General features: G+C 39.7%; 1 protein-coding gene across 2 annotated transcripts in view; it reads right to left on the minus strand.

Annotated features, from left to right (window-relative positions):
- The window catches only part of corin (corin, serine peptidase), a 24,011-nt gene extending 12,667 nt beyond the window's left edge, over positions 1-11,344 (minus strand). Inside the window, exons 1-8 of one of the 2 annotated variants that reach the window (XM_073875674.1) lie at positions 11,120-11,344; positions 10,861-10,951; positions 10,152-10,298; positions 7,929-8,195; positions 4,198-4,408; positions 3,683-3,846; positions 3,481-3,594; positions 3,098-3,205 (exon numbers count right to left, since the gene is read on the minus strand). In XM_073875674.1, coding sequence (XP_073731775.1) covers positions 3,098-3,205; positions 3,481-3,594; positions 3,683-3,846; positions 4,198-4,408; positions 7,929-8,195; positions 10,152-10,272 — 985 coding nt within the window. In that variant the 5' untranslated portion in view covers positions 10,273-10,298; positions 10,861-10,951; positions 11,120-11,344. Of the gene's footprint in view, positions 1-3,097; positions 3,206-3,480; positions 3,595-3,682; positions 3,847-4,197; positions 4,409-7,928; positions 8,196-10,151; positions 10,299-10,860 lie in introns of both variants that reach the window. The other variant, XM_073875673.1, reaches the window with a different exon arrangement.
- Positions 11,345-12,955: the final 1,611 nt, after the last annotated feature.

Genomic DNA, 12,955 nt, shown 5'->3' on the forward strand with positions numbered 1-12,955 from the left:
GACACTATAATGGGAATCAAATCTCAGTACTCCACATGCATAATAATCACGTTCACAATCAGAGGCATTTGATTTTAGAAGTGTTGACGTTTAACCCTATGAGGTCTGAGGGATTTTTAGGGCCCTGGAGAAGTTTTGACCAGCACTGACATTTGTGCTTTAATTACAGTAGTTCCTTAAAAACATAATAATGGCAAGCGTCTCTTACACCGTGTTCAGCACAAACTGGGCTACAATATTATGTAAGTAACATGTATGTACATGTTTATATTTTTGAGAGAATGTTTATGCGTGGTTTTTGAAAAAGCTAATTTTTTAAGCCACTGATATAAGTCCACAAAACTCATTCTAAACATGTTTTCACAAGACTTTTCAGAACAGGATCTAGTAGTAAAATCAGTAGCAGTAGACATGTGTCAGGTATGTACAGTTTTGGGAATAAAAAAATCCTATAAAAATACCCCAATGAATACACTTATTCTGTGTAATCGCAAAGTTTTGTCAGCGAATCTTCATTAAAGAACATCCATTATGATGAGACTTGTGTTCTTCAAAGGTGGGATGGTTTAATAGTGTTAGACAAGACAAACATGTCCCGGAGTCGTCTGCTGTCTGGGATATGTCAGGAAAAGCAATGTCTGGCCATATGCCAATGTCCACAGACTACTGGTTGTTTGGCAAGTTTTTAGGTTAGCTGTTAAGGCCAACTAATATAAATTTAAGTTGTTATTTCTCAGTTTTACTGGTGTTTTTCGCAGTAGCCGGCCGCTATGAAAACCAGACATTTTGTTGAATGTTTTGCCAGTCAACAGGGCGTGCTCACATGGAAAAGTGACGTCACTGCATACCCTCTATAAAAAGCACAGAAGAAGAACTGCTTATCATTGTCCCGACATGTGTTTTTGTAATTATTATAGTACAAACACAACAAGCGAGGAGCATGGTCAACTTAACAATACTTTGTGTTTGTTTATAGACGGCATATCTCCATCACGTGTTGATTGTGAAAGCAGCACAAAGGAATGCCTGAACATTCGTGTGATTGAATAAACTTGCTGTGCATAGATAGACCTGAGTAGATAAGGATTTAGATGTCATGTTTATAATTGCATTATTTACAGTATAAGATACCACATAGCGCGTCAAATGGGATGCCTCGTGTTTGTGTGTGCATTTGCTCATCGCCTCACACTGTCCAATGAAAGCACAAAGAAATTACTTGCGTCTGGAGAGAATTTTTAGTAACACAGATACACAAGTAAATAAGGATTAAGATGTCATGTTTGGTGCACTCGGATAAAACAACTCAGGAAAGCAATGAATGGAGAGACTAGATCAGAGATTGTGTGTCCATTGACTACAGGAGGCGAGAGTAAGGGCTATTTATAGTCGTGCGTAGGTCCTACGGCGTAGGTTCCGCATCGGTTTTCATTTATACTTTTGCGTCGTCGTCCGCGTCGACGTGCAAACACCCCCGCAGACCGCTTGTAGGCAGTAACCACGCGTGTAACCACAGTAGCAGCAGAAGTCGTCACAGAAGAAGAAGCTAAGCAAGTTAACCCACAAACGAAGAAGAAACAGCAACTTGTTGTGTATAATTTGAGATGACCAGCAATGATGGAAGTAAATAAACAGCGACTTTTGATGCAGTTTGAGTTAAATCACTCCTCAACTTGGCTCATCACAAACGGAAATACCTATGACGCAGTTTTTTTACCTTACGGGAGGGGTTCTGGTGGACCAATCACAGCGCTTGCGGTCCGCGTACATCTGATGCGCTGTTAAAAATTTTGTGAGGTGCGCGTCAGGCTACGCAGAGCTACGCACAGGCTACAGATAGCCTACGCCGTAGGACCTACGCACGACTATAAATCGCCCTTAATGCATATGGATGGTGTGACAACCTCAGCTCATTCCAGATAATCAGGTAACAGGAGAAAGACACTACGTCTCCCTCTTCTAATAAAGTTTACACCGAATGAGAATATTTGTTTTCGATTTCACTTTCATCATTTAAAAGTAGACATTCCAAGCATTATGTAGACCAGGGGTGTCCCACCCTGCTCCTGGAGGGCTACCATCCTGCAGACTTCAGCTCCAACACACCTGTCTGTAATCATCAAGCAACCCTGAACACCTTGATTAGCTGCTTCAGCTGTGTTTGATTGGGTTTGGAGCTTAAATCTGCAGGATGGTAGCCCTCCAGGAACAGGGTTGGGCACCCCTGATGTGGACATTTATCTTGTGTTTGTATGACAAGTATTCATTAGAGTTAATTTTTCGGATGTGTTTCTGAAAGGACTTCACTGAGGGAGAGAGGACAGAATGCGCATCATGTTTATTTTCTTAATTTTGCAAAAAAGCACAACATTCTGTTTTTATTGGGAGTGGACACAAAAAAATAGACACTTTAAAGCGTAACTAAACCCCTGGTCAGAGCCTGACTCCACCCACAACAATATTTGAAAAATGCGAGAAAAGTGGGCAGATCCCAACGGAGAGAGAGGGGACGAACTAAGTGTGTGGTGAGATCGTAACAAAGGCGTGGTGAGCTTGAACCTGCTTACGTCACAAGTTATTATTTGGACCCAACATCCAATAGGAAAATTCAACTGCAGTAGCCACCGTTCAACCTGAAGAGGGCAGCACTCAGACGTTTTTACACCATATATTGCAGTATTGAAACACTTTATATCCAAATGTCAAAAAACTTACTAAAAAAAGTTGGTTTAGGGTTTAGTTACTCTTTAACATTTTAAATGATGTATAAATCATACCTGAATGTCCAAAATCAGCAGAGTAATTAAGTCTGTTTGTGGAAAGTCTGTTTAAAGAAGAACATTTTCTGGAAGGCATTAAACTTTTCTAAAAATCATAATAAAGGCTGGTGCTGGCTGGCAAAAAAAAATGCTGGCGAAGAAAAAGTTAATACTTCAGAAATAGGGTTAGGGTAAGTTTCTGTAGTGTGATTGCAGTAGCAGTGCAAAAGGCATGGTTCGATTCCTCTTAGGTGCTCTTCTGTTATTTTTCTCTGTAGTCTCGTCTTAGGTTCTTGTTAGGTTAAATCATGTTGGTGACTGATGGCACTGAAACTCACCACAGTTTTGCTCATCGCTGAGATCACCACAGTCATCATATCCATCACACAGAAGATCAGACGAGACACAGCGGCCGGTCGTACACAAATACTGATTGTCTGAACATGCTGCATGAGAGAAAGAGAGACGATATCATGACTAACCATCTGAAGTGCTCACTGGAGGATATGAAGCCTAACCATTTGGATTTATTTATTAAACAACATCTTATCTGCACATATATCCTAGCATCAGACAGCAGGTTCATTTTGTTGGTTGTTTGTATGTGACACTGTGAGATCATGTCAAAGATTGAAATCAATGAGTGAAATCAAACTTTGATGTCCCTAACCTTATCATTGGATTACGAGAGTGTATACATTAGAGTAAAACACACACTTACTGCAGTCCATCTCATCACTCCAGTCATCACAGTCATTGTGCCCGTTGCACACCAATTTCTGGGGAACACATATTCCAGTCGCACACAGAAAGTTATCACTTCCTCCAGACACGGCTTAAGAAAAAATAAAGTTTGAGTTGATTAATAATTTGCAGATCTCTACTTTAAGTAGTTTGTAAGCGCATGTGTGTGTGAGACTGACAGGATTTTCCTCGGGTGTGACGGGGTGTGTAACACGCGCCTGTGTTATTGGTGAATTGGGAACAACGGAGAAACTCCGGCCAGGAGGCATTAAACATCTGCAGGACAGGCTCACATGCTTTACGAGCGGTTTCACAGAATGACTGACAGGGCAGTATCAGTGTCCTGTCAAAAAAAAAAGAGTGTTGAATATACATGTTTGTTACAGGGTTGGACTACTCTAGATTTCACATTCTGTGTGGCTGTGCTGTTCTCTCTTTAAATATTATCTGACCCTTTAAATTTGATTTTATTCTCCATGTACACATACAGATTTTTCAATGTAATTATTCAATTGTTCAATTGCTAATATACAGTAGGTTGTGGGTCAGGGGTTTACTGCATAATGGACTTTCCATCGCATCTCATATCTGACCTTCAAGTCACTTCAATTGTATTGTTTTTGTGTTGGTGACACACAAGTGTAGCATTACTTTTTAATGGAGCACAGTGATACTGACAGTCAAACATCTATACCTGCCGTCATCGCGGCCGATGCACTGTGGAAGCGCGGTGGCGCAGCCGAACAGCATGATGTGCCTGTAACAGGACAGACGACCCAGATAGCTGAAAAACTTCAGGAACATCTGCACATCGCTGCCCTTGACCAACGTCATCCCCAGCAAAAAGCCTGTCTGATTGTACGGCAGCATGTGACACTGACTCTCTGTGATGTCAGCGCAGGAACCTGTCATAGGAAAAGCAGGAAATCGGATAAATCTCTAATAAGTAAATAACCCTATTGGCCACACAGTGGTGTATGGAAGCTTGTTTCCGCCATGTTGTAAAAAATAATTCTGAGAATTCTGACTTGCAATTCTGTTGCATTTTGTGTGGTTGCGAGGCTGTTGCTAAGGTTTTTAAGCGGTTGCTAGGGTATAGCTATGGTTTTCTATGTGATTGCTAGACTGTTGCTAGGGTATTATGGGTGGTTGCTAAGCTGTTGCTTTGATGTTCTGTGGGATTACAAGGAAATTGCTGAGATATTATGGGTAATTGCTAGGCTGCTGATGTGGCATTCTGGTTGGTTCCTATGCTATTGCACTGGTTTTCTAGGTGATTGCTAGACTGTTGCTAGGGTGTTATGACTGATTGCTAGGCAGTTGCTAGGTTTTTATTGGTTGTTGCTAGGCTGTTGCTAGGCTAGGGTATTTTAATTGGTTGCCAGAATATTGTTATGGTTTTCTGGGTGATTGCAATGGTGTTGCTATAACATTTTGGGTGATGGATAGGCCTTTACTAGGGTATTTTAGGTGGGTTATAAACTTGCTAGGCAGTTCAGGGTGGTTGACAGAGAACTGCTATGCATCTAATAGGGTGTCTGTGAGTAAATGATAGGCAGTTGCTACAGTATTATGTGGTTGTTAGTGTTTCTAGTTGTTGGGTTGTTCCGGGGATTGACAGAGCATTGCTATATAGTTGATAGAGTATTTAAATTAGAGTGCTCTAAAATGTCCAGCACATGTTGTATTTTCTATATATTCAGTTAGATGTTAAAGGAAAACTACTTGTTGATAGTACACCATCTCAGGTTGTCACTCCTGCAGTATTATTACAGTCTGACATAGTGTTTTTTTTTAAGTATAATGCCCTGAAATGTCTAACACATGCTGTAGATACAAAGTCATGAATCTGAGATACAAAGTAAGTCAGAATTCTGAAACACAAATAACTTAAAAAACCTAGCAACCACACAGAATGCAACAGAAACAGCATAGCAACCACCCATAATACCCTATCACAGTAGTTCTCAACGTTATTCCTGGAGGCCCACTGATCTGCACATTTTGTATGTCTCCCTTATTTAACACACCTGATTCAAATCATCAGCTCATTAGTAGAGATCCCTATGAACTGAACTAAGTCTGTCAGATAAGGGAGACATACAAAATGTGCAGAGCAGTGGGCCTCTAGGAACAGAGTTGAAAACCACTGCCCTAGCAACAGTCTAGAAATCACATAGAAAACCTTGCTATAGCTATACCCTTGCAACCACTTAACTCCCAGGGGTCCAAAAACGTAGCAGCGCATTTTTAAGTGTTTTCTCCTCATCAAAACAGAAACAACTTAAAATACTCCATAATTAATAATCATGCACATAGTAGACATGTCTTACAAAACTTAAATCAATATATTGTTTCATGTGAATGAGTGGGTAAAATGGTTTTTACATCTTTTTGTATCAAATTCACAACTCTACAAGAACACGTTTAGTATGTGTTTCTTGGCTTTATTTCAGCAACTTTTATTTCATTTTATTTTTTCTAACCCCAACCACGCATAAACATAATTTCCTTAAAATGTTACTCAAATATTATTTTAGCACAGTTTGTGCTGAATTCAGTGTTGTGATATTAGCCATTATTATGTTTAAAGCAACTGAAAAAAGACCAAATGTAAGAGCATGTCAAAACCTCTGCCAGTGACCAAAATGGTCGGAGCTCAGGGGGTTAAAAACCTTAGCAACCGGCTAGCAACATCACAGAATTGCAGGTCAGAATTCTGAGAAAGTCACAATTTTGTTTTATTATTTTTTTTACAACAAGGCGAAAACAAGCTTCCACAGCAGTGCTCTAATAGACCGTTTAACATTTTTGTTTCATTTAAATCTTTGCTTTTAACATTAAGAAGTGTACATCTGCACATTTGTATTTTATGTTAATCAATAAAGTATTTTCGAAAATGCTATAAAAACTTTAATGAACCCATCTTAGGCTGCTTATCTGATTTGCATGGTACTTGGCTTAGCCCCTCATGACAAAAAGATGTTAAAAGAGTTTTGATACACTGTTTTTTCTAGAAGATTAGATTTTTAAAAATATTTACCAAGTGTGGTTCATCATATAACATGCCTGGATGTTGCTTTTTTAATGTAGAAAACAACATTCTGACCTAACATGCAAAGGGAAGGGGGTTGTAACCGAGGTCAGTGAGAGCTGTACAGTAAAGTAAATCCCACTCCTTGACCTGAGGTGCTCTAGGGACAAATGTTAGAGGTCACGGCCTTTAGCCTGCGTTTTAGAGTGCCTGACTCCCAGTCCAGACGGTTCGAGTCTTGCTCAGGGCAGCGGGTTTGAGTAGGACCGCTTACAGGGGCAACCAGCAATGTTTTTATGAGCAGTCTTTTTAATTCCCACATGAGTACTTGCTGTAGTTCTACATCTAGGCAAACAGTTAGAGCGTTTTAACTGAATATCTGTCTCCATATTATCCACAGGATTTTCAAGTTGAGGCCCTGTTCCCCATGTTCTTACTTGGACCCTGATAATTGGCACTTGCAGCTATATGTATATCGTAGTTTACTATTATAATTTGTTAAATAATACAAAAAAATATTAGACATCTATTGTATTTCCCCATCTGGACGGCCAAGAAACTTTGTGTGTGTGCTTTTTAGGAGTCATTGATTGTAATTATGATTCCAGAGCTTAAGTCAAAGTCAGAAAGACAAGAAGAACATCTATCTCACAAACACACAGGCACACACACGCACGCACGCACAAGCACACACACACACATCCACACACACACACACACACACACACACACACACACACACAGAAAACACACACAATTAGTCTGTTTGTATAGGAAGACAAATGCAACAACACACTCCTGTAGAGGTCATCCGGCACGCACACACGCACGCATCAGGATTCAAGTCACTTTTAGGACAAAACCTTCACTAAGGACACTAAATTACTCTGTCTCTGTCCCTCTCTCTCACATACACCCAGAGAGAGCGAGAGAGAGAGAGAGCGAGAGCGAGAGCGAGAGAGAGACAGAAGAATCTGTTTTTACATTCCATTAGCAGCTTGTCCACAGAGGATAAAAGAAGTTTGTTTATAAAAATGATGACAGAGAGAGTGAGAAAGAGACAGAGGGAAAGAACAAGACGGAGAGAGAGAGAGAGATAGACTGAGGGAGAGGAAGACAGAGAAAGAGTGAGAATGTCTTCTCTGCTCCAGTAGCATCTGGACCTGCTGAAGATCTACTGGGCCCTGAATGTCTAAATGATGATCTTTAAAAATAAGAAGCAGTAACCTCTCATTCCAGGAAACACTTCACAATACAGTTGTCAGATGTACACATCAGTGATGAGGGTGCAAAACTCACTTCTTATTAATTTCCAACTTTACTGAAATAGAAAAGAGTTAGATTAGTGATTGGGATGAGCGATGAGTGTAGTGTACGTCTCATAACCATACCGGCCTCTGTTTGGATGCTCGTCACTGTGAAAACTTCGGTCAACCCAGAGGCAGTGGAGGTGGGACCTGATGAGGAGGTGCGGGGCATCCATTGGGCGGAGTCCCACTGCACTGGGGTGGTTGGCGGGACAGCCTGCTGTGTGATAGTATTTGCCGACACAGTTCCGTTGTTGACCCTTGATTGGTTGGGGCCTGTACCGCTAAAGGGCGCATTGGTTGCTATGGAGACCGAACCTCCAGTATCCAGCAAGCCATTTCCAAAAAAACCTGTATTAACGTGAAAAATATGTAAATAAAAGAAACAGACACACTATGACCTGAAGATCACAGCAACTATTGAAGATGTGAGGACACTGACTGACTGACTGACTGCCTGACTGACTTTTGTGGGGACATTCCATAGACGTAATGCATTTTATACTGTACAAACTGTATATTCTATTCCCCTAACCTACCCCATTCCCTAACCCCAACCATCACAGAAACACTTCTACTACTTCACATTTTCAATAAACATCATTCTGTTTGATTTATAAGCTTGTTTCCTCATGGGGACATCAAAATGTCCCCACAAGGTCACAAAAACACTGGTATTACTATCTTTGTGGGGACCACACACACACACACACACACACACACACACACACACACACACACACACACACACACACACACAATTATAATAAAAGCTACATTAACAGAATTTCTAAACCCTAACTCCCAGTAAGAAAACCAACACTGTGACAACAGCAACTTGTAAGTAAACATACAGTACTGCTCGTCACATCTATAAGTGACACTCAAAAAGTTCACAGAGACAGAGATTATGAAGTGCAGTTCTAGTATAATGTTAATTATAAAACGGGCAGTTCTGGTTCTTCATTCTGATTGGTTGAAACGCGTTCTAAGCCGTGATAAAATACACCGGTAACCTCATGGTTCAGACCACATTACATAAGTATCACTGCGCCACTGTTGCTGCGTACTGATTTATGAAAATAAACACCACAGTCTTTATTCATATTTTTAATTTGTCTACAATTGCACAATTAATGATTCTGGGGAACTACTTTGTTTGGCGGAAGAGTAATATTTGTACTAATATAATTACAACTTATTTGGGTTTTATTATATAAAATCCCGCTAACGTTATGCATATGAAGTAACCGTTTTATAAACGCAATAAGCCCCGCGAAGCAGTGGGTTACCAGTGCATTTTATAACGGCTAAGGGGGTTTTAGGCACTCCGCTTCGCGTCGTGCCTAACAACGCCCATTAGCTGTTATAAAATGCACTGGTAACCCACTGCTTCTTGGGGTTTATTGCTTTATTGTCGGTATGTGTTTAGTACAGAATTGAGGGTTAAAATAATGGTTTATTTTTAAAAGCGCAACCTTGCTTTTATATTTATTTACAACACTTTAATTACATGGGTCACATTGTAACAATAACTCAACACTTGTTGAAAACTGTTTTTTGTTTGAATCAAGAAACTGCAGAGGTCCTAAAGTGAATCTCCTGTTGTTAGTCCTGAGCGTCACTGTATAAATGACCGGCATTGTGATGAGGACAGACAGAGACATCAAACACTGTGTGTCAGTGCAGAAACAGGGGAAACGTCCGGACAGGACAAGTATCTCAGCTTTACAGAGCACGTCCCAGCAAAGACACTCTCCAGCCAATAAATGAGAGAGAGAGAGAGAGAGAGAGAGAGAGAGAGAGAGCGAGCACAATGAAGAAATAAAACAAAAAACCATCTGCAAGCCTCTGTCTGTCCAGGCTGTGACCTTTTGACCTTGTGACGCATCAGTGCTATAACTTTAAATCAGGTGAAACAAAAAAGACGGATAGAAAAGAGGATAACCAACACGCACGCACGCGCACGCACACACACACACACACACTTACTCTTGGGTGGAGGTTATTTCAGATTTCTCTTTGAAAATCATGTTGTGACTCATGGCAGAAGACACATTTAGACATCAGCACGACAAACACAGACAAACACATCACAGCGAGTACTTGAACGTGCCCTAATATCTCATAACATTAGAGGTGTGTGTGTGTGTGTGTGTGTGTGTGTGTGTGTGTGTGTGTGTGTGTGTGTATGTTTACAGCGTTCACACGCACCACAGTTGGTATTTAACACTTATTTGTCTCATTACTCAATGTGTTCATACTCGTATTATAATGACTTACAACATGTGTGTTTATGTGTGTTACCTGTGAGCGTCAGCAGCAGCATGCACACACACATGAGGCCGCACACGCATGACAACAGTATGATGAGCAGCAGACGCAGATGTTTCCCGCAGCGATGCGTGTGTGTGAACGCTTCACCCATGATGAGTTCATCTGATACACACACACCTAAAAAAAACACAACAGAAAGCTGTGAATGTGCTGTGTGTGAATTATTTCTTTAATCTTAACACAATTCCAGCATCTATGGCTACATTCATGGTGAAAACGGGTTAATCCATACACATCTCCAATTCAACCAACCTGCATGTTTTTGACCAGTGGCCACGCTGACACAGGGGGAACATAAAAACTCTACACAGAAAAAACTCCTGATCCAGCCGGGGAGGGAGGCAACAGTGCTACCCGCTCTAAGTTTGTGCATCATTTCATTTAGTGGCTATTAGTTACAGGGAGATGATGTAGACAGTGCTGCTTTATTACTGTCAGTCATGTTATAATAATAATGCTTGTCATCTATAACAGAGATGTTACAGTATAACACTGTCAGTTAAAATAACATTAACATGTTATAATGTTATAATAACGCTTGTCAAATACAACAGAGCTGTTACAGTATAATATGTCTGAAATAACAGTGCAGTTATATTACTGTCAGTCAGTGCAATACATTTATATTAATGCCTATCGTTACAGTAACGTTTAAACAGTAAGAAGAGTAAAGTCTTACCGGAATCTGACTGGAGATCAGCTCGGACTCTGAAGGACCGCGGGCGAGCTGACTGACTGAAGATCCGACCCACAGCGCGCGCGTTGCGTGTCTATTTTTAAACAGGTATTTTTCGCTTCAGAGTTTCCAGCTTGTGCAGGAGAACCCGAGACAGACAGTAGTGTGTGTGTGTGTGTGTGTGTGTGTGTGTGTTATTAATAGAAGAGAAAGATAGAAACTGCAGTTTAGCTGTGTGACACGCGCACACAAACTCACTCACCGAAGTTTAGCGGAGCCGCTTCACCGCCTGTCACTTTAAATCGCTTTATTCTCCTCAGTTAATTCACACTTTCACTTCAGAGTTTAGATATAAATATATCAGTTTAACTCTAGCGTTTTAACACGAGTGTCTGCGCGCGCTGCTCGCGCCACACTAGTGATGCTGAAGCCGCGCGAGCTTATTTATAACTCCACCCTGAGAGAGAGAGAGAGAGAGAGAGAGAGAGAGAGACCAAAAACTGTGCATACATCAAACATTACAGTTTTTTTCGATTGCTAAACGACAGTGAGCACAACTGGAGCTACATGTGCAAAGCTCTAACTACAATCTGCACAACCAAAAGTCACGTGAGCAAAACTCTTAACATGTGACTCAAAACAGTCAAACACAACCCTCACTGAGATAACACACACTGTCACTCAGAACACACTGAGAAGAAAAACACTAACATCAAACACCAATACACAAAATACGAACTTTTTATCTTTACAGTTTCAACAATTTCAGTGACTTCATACAAAGTAATATTTTCTTCACAGAATGATTTATTGATTGATTTATCACATGAATTATTATTTTTAGAACATCATAATTCTTTAAGGTAAATGAAAATTAGCAGTTTGCTTCAGTAATTTACAGAATTACAGTAATGAGAAAAAAAGGTAGAAACTAAAAGTACATGAAAGGTAATATTTTATATATGAAACTGGAATTTATATTTATATGAAATTATAATCAGCAGTGTTTGAAAGGCACAAGTCTGAAATGAATTGTGTTTTGAATGTGTGGTTCACAGTTTTGACAGCAGTGTGTTAGCATTTGAACAAAGTGCTGTAAATTCACAGTGTTGTGCAGGTTGGGTTTAAAGTCATGGGATAAGTGTGTAGAGTTTTGAAAACTGTGTTCAAGCAATGAAAAACAAACTAGAGTTTGGTCCACATGAACTGCTGCTGTGCAGACTGTAGTTTGAGTTTTGCACATTTGACTCCAGTTGTGCCCACTGACGTTTAGCAATCGAAAAAAACTGTAAAAAAATCTATGAAACATTGGGAAATGGGACTTAGGGTTAGGAGAACACAAGCTGTGTGTGTCAGTACCTATAAGAGCCTAACCCTGCATAAAATAACATCACCGAAATTCTGTAGGATTTAATGGAAATGTAAGTAATTGGTTGTAATATAAACTATAATGATCATTGATGGAATGAGTTAAGGTTTAATTGGCAAGACCATTAAATCCTACCAGAATAGTGCCCAAAACATACTAAAATTAATTTTGTAATGGTTTAAATGGTAAAAGCTAATGTTCCTCATGGGATTTTAATGGAAACCATTAGAATTTTGGTGGTTTCTATAATATTTTTCATCACGGAATCAATCTCCCTAACATAATATCTCCATTATCTACATGTAGGCACTTCATGAAAATAACTTCATTATTCTGCTGTCTTGCTTATTTATTGGTAAATTGTAGTTTACATTGTAGGGTTATGAACTCTTTATTTTGGTGATTTTTTTTAAAACCCTACTATTTCACTTGTACTTTTGCACTAAATACATCACGTCCTTTTATTTGCACTATTTGTATGCAGCCCAATTGAAAATTCTGTGACAATGTAAATTGTACAGTTTTTGTCATACTAATAATGCACATTGTGAGAGAGATCGTCACAGACTTTATTCAGCTTTTCAACTACCTTTAACCTTTAATTGTTACTTAATAGTATAGTGTTGGAGGTAACGCATTACAGGTAATGTACATTCTGTAAAAATATTACTTTTCTGAAGTAACGAGTAAAGTAATGCATTACTTTTTAAAATGTACACATTTATATTT

The sequence above is a fragment of the Misgurnus anguillicaudatus genome, chromosome 13, assembly GCF_027580225.2.
Source record: "Misgurnus anguillicaudatus chromosome 13, ASM2758022v2, whole genome shotgun sequence".
NCBI lineage: Eukaryota > Metazoa > Chordata > Actinopteri > Cypriniformes > Cobitidae > Misgurnus > Misgurnus anguillicaudatus.